General features: G+C 38.4%; 1 protein-coding gene across 1 annotated transcript in view; it reads right to left on the bottom strand.

The window, feature by feature from the left end:
• The window catches only part of LOC112556402 (neprilysin-4-like), a 36,761-nt gene extending 28,100 nt beyond the window's left edge, over positions 1-8,661 (bottom strand). The window contains exons 1-8 of the mRNA XM_025225376.1: positions 8,328-8,661; positions 7,656-7,786; positions 6,850-6,903; positions 6,056-6,217; positions 5,802-5,882; positions 5,365-5,582; positions 5,020-5,199; positions 4,293-4,379 (exon numbers count right to left, since the gene is read on the bottom strand). Coding sequence (XP_025081161.1) covers positions 4,293-4,379; positions 5,020-5,199; positions 5,365-5,582; positions 5,802-5,882; positions 6,056-6,217; positions 6,850-6,903; positions 7,656-7,786; positions 8,328-8,383 — 969 coding nt within the window. The 5' untranslated portion in view covers positions 8,384-8,661. The remainder of the gene's footprint in view (positions 1-4,292; positions 4,380-5,019; positions 5,200-5,364; positions 5,583-5,801; positions 5,883-6,055; positions 6,218-6,849; positions 6,904-7,655; positions 7,787-8,327) is intronic.
• Between the last annotated feature and the right edge of the window lie 3,390 nt (positions 8,662-12,051).

Below are 12,051 nucleotides of genomic sequence, written 5' to 3'. Positions count from 1 at the left end.
CAAAGTACTGAGCTTAATGCACTGTGGAAACTTAAAAGAGATGCTACTGTCAACAGCCCAGGAAGTTCTAAGGCGTCAAAGGAAGAAGAAAAACCCATAGGTTGCGAACGAAAACTCTATCACTCTGATCAAAAGATGAAACGGAGAGCATCATTCAAGGCATTCCTTGAGCTTCCTATATCGCTCCAGGGTAAGATTGTACCCTCGCTGCATAACTACGGACCCTGGTGTTATCTTCCTTAGACGCAGCGAAAATACATTAGTGTTTATTGCACTGGACGATCCAATCCTAACCTCCATTGTGGAGGACGTTGTAACTATGACATGGACGCTCAGGCCTATCTGAGCTACTAAGCATTACAGTTAAATAACCATTTAGAAACTCTTTTTCTAGTTTAATTAGCTTTTTCCGTGTTACCTGTAGTATCAAAGCCATGGGTGAGTTCATGACCGATGATTACTCCGACACTACCGTAGATGTGGGCGCTGAAACACGGACAGACTGATTCACACTGATTCACGACAACCTAGAGAGTACGTAGTAGATATATATATATATGAAATTAAAACTTTTAGTAGTCATTTTCCCCGAAGTGCATTTAAACAATATGACAGTTTACGTAAAAAAGATAGATGTTTTGAAAAATGCAAAGGGAATATACGTAAGAAGAAATGTTTAGCATGTTTCGTACTCGGAAAACGTTTTGCTGTAAAATGGTGGGTTGAGAATTCCCGCTGGAAACACTGAAAAAAAGAGTAAATATGAAATTCGTCAAATTTTATATTTATAAAATAATATAGAAAGTAAAAAATTTTTCGTTTTTGTCACAAGTCACAGATATAAAGCTCTTGACAGGTACTTTATGTCACGCAGAATGGTTCTTTTTTTTTTGCTGCTTTACAATACCACATTTTCAAATTGTATTTGAAACGAAGAAGACAAATGGAGTTCTGGTTTCGTTTAAAATAAAGTGAAACAAACTTTATCGGTTCTCCTTAGCTGAACTCTACAGATAACATTCATGTCTTTATTAGAAGGCATAAAAAAGGTCAACTGTAAACATCGTCCATCTGTCATTTTATGAATATTTACAAATGTAGATTATAAAACTGACGCAAAAGTCTTTTTTATCGTTGGTACTCGGTAACTAAAGCTGAAAGAGATCAAAGGAAAAACCAGCAAGAAATCTGCTGTGTGGTCCACACGTACTGAGGTTAGAGAGATGGAGAAAACATGAGCACCATGTGATTCTCGACATCCAAAGCTGAACGAGGTTTCAGAGGAAGAATAATAAGTCTACTGTGCGATTGACGACTATCATTGTGAGTTGTGTGTGTGTGTGGAGGGGGTGGTGGTGGATGTGATGGGGTGCGCTAGAGAGAAAGCGAGAAAGAGTTAATTGGCAAAGTTTTACCTATTGTCATAGGTTTTGATAAAATTTGTCTAGCAACTGTTGTCAGGGCCTTACCTATTTCGTTATATGGCGGATAGTAGTAAGCATTCACAGTAGATGCAGACGCAAACCATCTGAAAATGAAGTCTTGAACTTTGTAATATATTTTTCAAAGCACTTCGTTGCATAATGGCAGTAAACGTGAAACTTTATACATTCGCTTATCATTGCAATGGCTTTATCAGAGACAATACAAGGCTTTCTTCAAGAAAGAATAAAAGTCTCAGTATATATATATATACACACACACACCTATCCATGCTCATGTAATAAAACACTTAGTTACTCAGTTCTGTCCACTGGCTTATGTAGGTTCTTCAGCTCCCAGAGGTATTTTTTCTTCTTTATGTCATTGACAGTTTCAAAGAGGTTTTGTGGGTCTACTTCATACTAAAGGAAAAATGAAGCAATCCTTAAAAAGCAAAACTAAGTTAATTAATCAATAACATATCCCAAAATACTTATCAAAAACACATCAGCGTTTTCCAAAATATTTTTTTTATCTAAATAACATACCAGCTGTGTTCCACAGCTACGCAGTATAAAATGAGTTCAACATTTTAGCAAAGGTTTGACAACAATGTATTAGCTTCCGTGGTGATATGAGTACGCATGCATATAACTGGTGGGTTAAGAAAAGATTACATGACAGGTGTTACCATATCACTTTTGGCATTGAGAGCTGTATCATTTAGAATGAGATCCGGATAGCCAATCTTCCTAGTAATGAAGCTCAGCTGTAACAAAAGTCAGAATTGCTTATTCAGTGACGTTCTTACCTGCCGTTACATTCACGTAGGATACTTCTCCATATTTAAAATATTCTAACATTAAAGGCTGAAAACTAGTTTTAGTTATTAAGTCCTCAGGTTTTAAAAAAGTATATTTCGAAACAAATTGATGATGTTGATAATGAGGATGGCTTTACACCAACAATAATAAAATAAAGCCAAGCTTTGTGTGACTCGTGTTTAGTGTAAGAAAACGTTGTCTTGAAAAGAGTTTTGTCACAAAGTCCGAGGTCCTCCTAACATAATTACTGATGTCTGATTGCGCATACTTCGATATTCTCCGAGAGTCTGTCAGTTGATCACATTCATCACATTGATCACAGTTAAGAATACATTCATCAAACAAAATGAAAATAATTTGCCAAGGCAGGGTCAAACTTTTTTCAGGGCGGCTTCCCTCGTAGGCTGTGTCAGCCAACTGTTTTCTTGTAGTAGTTCTCTGAAAGTCCTCATGAGACTGTCAATCATCTTTTCCATCTGTGCAGTGAGTTCACCACGTAAGTACACACACAAGTGCCCATATACATTTTCTCAGACTCTCTGTCTCTCTCTCAGCAGTATCTCACTAATATTTACTTAATGAAACAGACACAAGGCACATTTACATGCCAAAAGCAATTATAAAGGTCTTATTCGAAATATGTTTGATAAATTCCAATGAATTTTTCACAATCAGTTGTAAGAAGTTTAATGATGTTATCACTTTTATTTAAAACGTTTAAACTGATCTTTATGTGATTATTTTTGCTTTTTAAAAACTAAATAACGAATGCATTAGAAACGTACACATTAGACTACTAAGTAAATACAGTAGCAGAGTCAAACATTAACCCTTTGTTTATCTTCCTGAGAGAATCTTTTGTCCACATACAGTCTGCCTACAGCGTAGGGAAAGGATTCATCAGTTCGTTCTACGCAAGTTTCCCAGCGTTCTGGCAAAGGTCTTGTGCGATCCATGTCCTGAAGATAGGAATCAAAACTGTTTATGTCAAAAGATCTTGCATAAAAGATGCTATTGTAGTTCTCAATATTCTTTAAGGAACAAAATAGGAAGTGATTGTTCCATGGTACAAACACCTGTGTGATCTGTCGTCTAGTAACCCCGAAAGCCATGCAAGCAAGAGCAGGTAGACAAGTACAGAAACGTGTCGTCACCTTAATGAAGCTTCGATAGAATCGCAACTCTTTGTCCAGATACGGCAGAGCCGACCACACGTAACGCCATACACCATAGTTCAGTAGAGTCCTGTTACAACAACACCAAGAAGAAGAAGACAATTTCTAAAACAGAACACAACTGTCCATGGTTCTTAGGATGTGATGTGACAAGAAACGTCACCTCCTGTACCAATGTGTCTGTCAGTCTAGGATAGGAGTTAAATATTCGTCATTTTTGCATTTGCTTTAATTGAAAACTTATATCCGACCATAACATGTTTCTGATTTTATCTCTGTATTGCTATAGCACTAGATAAAATTAATGTGAGAATCACTATCACTTCAATTCTCTTCGTTTCGATGCACTTAACATAAAGCGTTAAACATACACACTTTAAAAAAATGTAAGATGCTGGTTCGTTATTAAGAAATTGGTTTGTTAGGTGAGCACTTCTTTAAAATGTTACTTGTTTCACATATTTCGATAACTTGATAACAAAAGATGACGAGACAAGATACACACCTGCTAGACGTTTTATTGACCAAGGCAAAGAGCTTGGTGTAATAGTCGAACGCATCGATGGCTACCATCTCATTCATTGTGATGTTATAAATCTCGCCAGTCTTGTTGAACTGACGACGCAAATAGTGAAGCCAGTCGAACTGCAGTAGAAGGTGTGGTTAATATTATTACAAGTTGATGATCACAGACATACGGATTAAACTCAGACATGTAACTATAATTTGTATATATCGTTATTTAGAAGCTATTGAAAAAAACTGGCTGCGAAAAGAAACGCTACAATATGAGGACACCTCTGACGAGGATAAATAAGACGAAAAAGAAGAAAAAGAAAAAGAAGACTGAGCACAGAAGTTCTTATATTACCTCTGGAAAGGTCTTCGTCAAGTTAGCCAGAGACATTTTACGCAACTGGTTGGCCCTGTCGAGAAGTTTCTCTGGTGGATCAAGAGCCTGTTTCAAAGAACAGAACTTTTTAAGATTCTTTGTTGTGACATCAAATCATTATTACATCTGGGTGAAGTAACATAATGACTTCATGCTACACGCACTGGCCAACAATCAACGACAGTTTAGGACTGAGATCGGCCAAAATTTCAAGCCTCTAAAGTAGTAGTAGTAGGATACACTTTATACTCATAGCTTTGTAACCTTCAGTCCACAATAGTATTTCACCAAAATCTATGTGAATACAAATTTTTCGTCCTGGAGGAACACACCTATGCACTGCAGTTGTAAGGTCACTTTTAGACAAGGATGTCAAACGAGCAACTTTCTCACTGTGACAATACAATAAAAGCGTATCCCTCTTAACTTTGACATCTGTGTTGACAGGTATTTTTCCAGATTTATGAAAAAGCATCTTGCGCGGAACGTTACCCATGCACAAGAAAATAATTATTCATCCAACTAAACCCAAGTTACAAATCATTTTATATGCAAATCACTTTGCCTCCTTTCTGGTTTTGTAACATTAGCTAGTGGCAATAATGGCATTAGATATTTTGAAAAAGAGTAAAAACAACCACAGGACTACATCAGATACTTAATGAGCCCCACATCACCACTGACACTTGAGTGATCCGACACTTACTTTGGCCAGTTGAATCTCAAAGTCCACCACGTCTTTGGCATCTTGAGCAGCTGTGGTAGCGTCTGCATCCAGCGCCTTCAGGACCTCGCCATATAGGATTTCTAAGAGCGTCATCGCTTTGCTGTTTCTCTCTCCCAGATACATGTCTCGGGACGGCAGTATCAGATCAGTCTGAGAGAACTGAAACCAGGAGGTGTCTTTTTGTTTATTTTTATCTATGTAAAAGGATATAAGAACGATAATGAAAAAAAGAAAACAAAGAAATTTCACGAAACAGGAAAAGACGGCAAGACGCAGACAAGAGAAAGGGATGTATTCTGAAAGAAAAGGTTCTTGACATGTTACCAGAATTATGTTGCTGTCTGACTGCATCTCGTCAACGTCGACTCTCATGTTGATTAAGGCGTTAGATTCAAAGGCACCCCAATTTGTGAGGTACTCAACAATGTCCGAGAAAGTCATACCCGTGTCTGTCCAGGATGGTTGAAGTGTCGGGTAGATGCCGCTTCCATTCAAATCGAGTAGGTCGAGTAGTGGCTTCTTGCCCAATTTGTCTATGGTATCTATTTGTAAATCATCATCACTATTGATTAAGTTATTGATTAATTAATTGATTATGATGACGAATCTTTTTCTTTGACAATAGGGATAATAAGTACAGTAAACATTAAGTTTGGTAAAAGTTTTTATCCCTGGGGAAAAAAGTCAGTCAAAGTTGTGTAGCCAAAGGTGACATGTAGCGGAATATAGATGCCAATGACACCAGAAGACAGGTTTCTCACCAACATCCATGCAGGACCGGAAGTATGTTCGTGCCTGCTTGACTGCTTCTGGAGCCTGGGGGTCATCAAGGATAAGAAGTTCTGTAACACATTTTTGCTAGCATTGATCTTACTGTGCTTTAAACTCTACCTGAGACCCTAACATTTGAAATGGTATCTGTGTACAATAATGGCGTCGGTCGCGTTGACATCTTTCAGAACATAGTAATGTTTGTAGACGAGCGGAAGGTTTTATGCTTTCACTTCTGACTGACCTTTCAGAGTTTGTTTGATGTCGTCAGATATTATCGAAAAGGAATTGACGCTAGTATCGTCTGCGGGTATTTGGTGGTCCTCCAACCAGCGTCCGCACGCGAACTGGTAGAAGTCCTCACAAGGATCCACACTGATGTTAATGCTTTTGGCGATGTAGGCAGCTGCACAATGTTTATAACGTAGTTTGTAGTGAGTAGAGTAAACCAACAAAGAAACAATTCTGACAATGCAGATCTTTCCGCGTTGTTTGTTTGTTTTGAAGTGCAAAGTCCGTGGAACAATTAGTCTCCATGTTTAGGCAACTGCGTCAAAGTGCATGTTTGATGCATGAATAAACCAACAGTTTTATTAGTGCAGCAGCATAAGACAACTGCTCTCTCTCTATATATATATATGAGTTTGTGTCTTTCAGAGAGAGGAAAAGACTGACAGAATGTATGTGTACGTGTGCGTGTGCAGGTGTGTGTAATGCTGTCGATATGTTTCTTGAATAGTAGGTAATAATGAAATACACAAATGTGCCGGTTAGCTAGGCACTGCGATGTGCGAGGATCATTTGTGGGACGTGTGTGCACTTCAAAGAGTCTTTGCGTGTTTATAGGTGTGTGTGTGAGAGAGAGAGAGAGAGCTAGCGTGCGTGCATGCGTTTGTGTGTGCTTGCGAGAAAGAGAAAGAGTGAGAGAGTTAGAGAATGTATCTGCTTCCTTTACAACAGTTAGTAAGTTTATTAAAATATTGTGCATTTTAGGCAATAATTGTTCCTAAGACAAAAAGTCTATCCACTCCGACTCACCTGAATCCAGACACTCAAACGTCTGGCAGACACTTTCAGCAGCTGTAGCTGACTCTGGAATTGACACAGACGTGAATTAGTGTACTCTTCAATAAATAAGGTACATATAACGGGCTTAGTAGTCACTAAAGAAATTAATAATCTGTTTTGTGTACGGACCTGCTGAAACAAAGACAAAAGCGAAACATCACCACAGCACCCCCCCCCACCACCACCACCACTACTACCACTTCGTCAATGTTGTTGGACAACGTCAACTAGGTTCGTTGTCCCCTTCGCTCAAATTAACCAATGCGAAGCACAATGTATCTTAACATCCCATTACATTCCACTGCTGTCCCAGTCTGTAGCTCGTAATCATTGCCATCCTTTTTCGAGGACTGTGAGTTACTTACATTTTTTAATTAACGAGATTAGTATTAAAAAATATATTCTATGAAATGCTTTCAGTTAATTTAAAAGATCTCATAATTTGCTTGTTCTCTTGTGGTGGATTTGATGAAGCACAATCTTCGCGATATTTACTCAGGCAAGATCTCATCTTGAGAAGTTTATCGGCAAAACGAGCCATCTTTGAAGAAGAATGTTTTGAAAGTCTACCCACAGACCGTGTTTCATTAAATTCAACTGAAGCCAACGAGCACATTTAAAGACCTTACAGATAAACTGGAAAAGGACTAAAACAGTCAAAAATTGAAAATAGATAATTAGAACATCATATGGCCTACCATGTCCTGAATAAATTAATTTCAACTGAGATGCAGAAACAAATTTTATTTTCATATTTTCCCAGATTTGCTACTTGCCTTTAACTTTATTGTATTTAACGCAAAAGGCGATGAAAAGTCCGAGGAAGACCAGAAAGGCCACAAAAAGTATAATGACCGCAAAGATGAGCCACTTCTCTCTTGTTGTCAGAATTCTTTTTGTTGAAAACCTGCCGACATACGTAAAGACAACTGTCAGTGGTTATCCAGTTGTTATTTTATCTATATTTATTTTGTACTTATTTCAAAACACCTTTTAATTTTCCATAAAATGTGTGTTTGTGTGTGTGTTTTGTGTGTTTCTGCCCTCGCATTTATTAAAGCCTCTACATAAGCATACAAGCTTTCAAGTGCAATCTCGACATTGGAGTTCGCTGACACTTTATATGCGCAAATACTCAGCCACATTTTTCAAAGCCCTCGTCTTGCAGTAGTTAGTGAGTGAAAATGATACCAAGTCTGTACACAAATCAGTCTGGATAAACGCTCATATATATTTGATTTGATATTCTTGTGGCAGTACTTCACGTTTGCATAGAAACTAAACTAAAACATTTAAAAACATTAGGAGATGTGAATATAGCGAATAAACCAATATGGTTTGAAGGAGTGTGAGCTTAGTGTACGTTTGTTCTAAGATCCCGACTAAATAGAAAGCAAATAGGTTTTCATTTTCTTAATGAGTGTTACAAAGACAAAATGTCAACTCACGTAATTTTCTCTGGAGACAGGACAGTATTACTACCCGCTGTGCTACTGTCAGCCATGGTAAGCGAGGACACGTCTAACCTCAATGACAGGCTCACAGGGACTGACTGTTCATATGAGGGGATTGCTAGTCTTTGTCTTTTTTGTTTCAGTCAGTAGCTAAAGTACATCTTGGTAGACAGCCAGCCATCAAAACATTATTAACATACCGTGCAGCGAAAATCTACTCGGGTGTGACTGAGCGGGTTCAGCAACCGGCCGACCAAGATTTCAATACAAAGTTTTCTTCTTTCACAAGGACTTAACGATCTAGTCGGGTGCATATTTTTAATGACTGGTAAATTTAGTATGTAAAACGTTAGTTCAAATCAAAAAAAAAATAAATTCGTTCGGTTCTCGGAACTTTGCCTAAAAAAATGCCTATGCACCAAAATCGTGAAGTTACGTTTGTATAGACGCTCCTCTATAGGTTGACAGCTCTCCAATTGGGTGAAGCTATTTTATCGTTCACGATAGTGGCTTTAAAGTACAACTATACAGGCTGTTTGCCAAAAACCTTGTAAAAATTATGTCCTGATCGTGCAACCTTTCAATAAACCTCATCTGCAAGAGAGGATTAATGTTACCTTGTCATGCGTCAGTGCTTCTGCAAAGACACACCTGTCTGTACTCTTGTTTTTTTCCTTTTCTTACCTGCATTAAGAGTGCACTACCTGCATTGTCGTGTCTCGCTATGGTATCTGTTTATCCGCCACTCTCATTTTTTTAATCATTTATCATTTTTAATGCTAAATTATTGCCATCTTCCAGCCCCTTTTGTGCGTACCCCTTCGTGTGGGTATACATCTCCTGTGCTTGTGTGTGTGTCTGTGTGTCTGTGTTTGCGCGCGCGTCTTTTAGTTCAAATACACTTTTGTCAGAATAGCAACACCCTCAGCTGACATTACCCATTCAGGTCAGTTTCCCAGGTACATTTCTTTAATACCTACCCTAACATCATCTTTGTGTATTGAAGGCACACGTGCCAGAAGAGTAGGCAAACGGGAGTGAAAGCTGCTGTGCACAAACAGATATACATCCCACATAACTAACGGCACTCTAAGGTCTTCTTTGTGCGTTGAAATGAGTACAACTTTGCAAAGATAGCGAGCAGGTCGAAACTCTTTGTAAGAGATCCAGAGCAGTCCTCTTAAGGCACGTCTACTTTTGAAGATTCCACCGTCAGGTCCGGACCTCCACCAAAAAACCACGATACGCACAGTTTTTTTACAGCTGTCACCTCTCTTGAGCTTCTGTTTGATTCTGCACAGCAGCCAACGACGAACACTGGGGAAATAACAGAATAGAAGAAAAAAAGGAACTGTACACTACAGTAAAAATCTAGCAATCATTTCAGTAATCTGTTCTTAAAATTTAAAAAGTACAATCCGAACACTTACAGTTTAATCAAAACTCGAAAATCAAAATGGAGTCAGACTCATTTCAACAGATTTAACAGGAATAGGGAACCAAAATTATCAGTCTAATCAGGACTTCATAACTTCGTTTGGTCAGGACTTAAAAGAGGACTGCAGACAAGCGTCAGGTTATTCTCCCGTCCCAAGCCAAGGACACCAACCAGGCAGCAAAAGTCCTCTCTTTCTCTCAGTCGTATTCTGTGACATTTATAGAAGTGGAGTCCCTCAGTGACACTGTTATATCAAAGAAAACAGTGGTCGCCATGAGACGCTCACACCCAAGCTCACGCCAACCCACACCCACACACCCACACACCCACACACTCACACACCCACACAAAACACTCACTATCCGCCATCCTTTCCTTATCCACTATACTTTCCGTTTTCATTCAACAAAAATTAAGAAAAATATATATATACATGTCAGATTTTTAACACATATCAAACAATGTTTTATATCATTTTATCCCAAATCCTTGTTTTCTATATTTAGATATTTGTATTGTTGTGTAGATACGACACTTATTATGTTAAGTGTCAGAGAACATTATAAAGTCTGTGAAAATGAATAATTTTTTTTACATGCAGAAATTTTAGTTATTTTGAGAATTATATCGTATAATTAACATTTTCAGTTAGATCTCACCCTCAGAAAAAAATAAAAGTTCTTTTATGCTTTAGGAAGTAGGAAATTGGGGAGATATTTGTACACACGGTCATATGCAATTATTTATTTCTGCAGCTGCCGCCTCGATTTACAGAACGCCCATCATGAAGACAGTCAGAAGTGTCCCTAGATGATAATATCAAGCTCTCAGTTCTCAGTCGCTATTATGGAGTGGGGTTACTATTGTAGTGATGAGGACAAAATTCCCATTATTCCTTTCTCTTTTGTGAATATTCGAATGACATATCTTTACGTTTGTAAGCATTTAGTTCTGTCAAAGTCAGCAAACGTTTTAACAATTGTAGGAATGCCTGTCAATGACAAATAGATGTCATGCTTGTTATGGTGAAAAACATAAAACTGTTGTAGACAAGACTATGGAACGAACCAAGAGATGAAAGAAAAAAATGATGAGACATTTAATAAAGGACTGAGAGAACTGAGTGAGGATGACAAAGCTGACAGAGAAAGATTTGAGTTTCTTGTAGGAGGTACAGATTTTGCTTGTTGTTGCTGTTATTATTATTTTGTTGTTGGTTCAGCAACCGGCCGACCAAGATTTCAATGCTTTGTTTACTTCTTTCACAAGGACTTAAAGATCTAGTCGGGTGCATATTTTTTAATGACTGGTAAAATCAGTATGCAAATCGTTAGTTCTTCAAATCGCAAAAAAAAAATCATTCGGTTCTCGAGAACTTTGCCTAAAAAATGCCTATGCACCAAAATCGTGAGGTTACGTTTGTATAGACGCTCCTCTATAGGTTGACAGCTCTTCCATTGGTTGAAGCTATTTTAGGTCGTTGACTTTAGTGGCTTTAAAGTACAACTATACAGGCTGTTTACAAAAAAACCTTGTAAAAATTATGTCCTGATCGTGCAACCTTTCAATTAACCTCATTTGCAAGAGAGGATTAATGTTACCTTGTCATGCGTCAGTGCTTCTGCAAAGACACACCTGTCTGTACTCTTGTTTTTTTCCTTTTCTTACCTGCATTAAGAGTGCACTACCTGCATTGTCGTGTCGCGCTGTGGTATCTGTTTATCTGCCATTCTCATTTTTTTAATCATTTATCATTTTTAATGCTATTATTATTCCAGTCTGCTTTTGTGCGTACCCCTTCGTGTGGGTATAATCTCCTTCTGTGCTTGTTTGTGTGTCTGTGTTTGCGCGCGCGCATCTTTTAGTTCAAATACCCTTTTGTCAGAATAGCAACACCCTCAGCTGACATTACCCATTCAGGTCAGTTTCCCAGGTACATTTCTTTAATAACTGCCCTAACATCATCTTTGTGTACTGAAGGCACACGTGCCAGAAGAGTAGGCAAACGGGAGTGAAAGCTGCTGTGCACAAGCAGACATAACTAACTGGGCACTCTAAGGTCTTCTTTGTGCGTTGAAATGAGTACAACTTTGCAAAGACTGTTGCTCAAGCAATAGGTGTGGCACTAACATAACGGCTGCAAAACTTTCCTAAGTAGGGACGGAAGGCGACAGAAACTATCGGCCTTCTACAATAGTCTGATTCAGTCACATGGCTTGATTTTATGTCGGGGGAGGCGGTGAGCACTGAATACACCAGCGACGAGGGCTTGCCACTGGG

Source organism: Pomacea canaliculata, linkage group LG2 (assembly GCF_003073045.1).
Source record: "Pomacea canaliculata isolate SZHN2017 linkage group LG2, ASM307304v1, whole genome shotgun sequence".
Taxonomy (NCBI): Eukaryota; Metazoa; Mollusca; class Gastropoda; order Architaenioglossa; family Ampullariidae; genus Pomacea; species Pomacea canaliculata.
The sequence above is the reverse complement of the archived record's forward strand: the minus strand, read 5'-3'. Positions and strand labels throughout refer to the sequence as shown.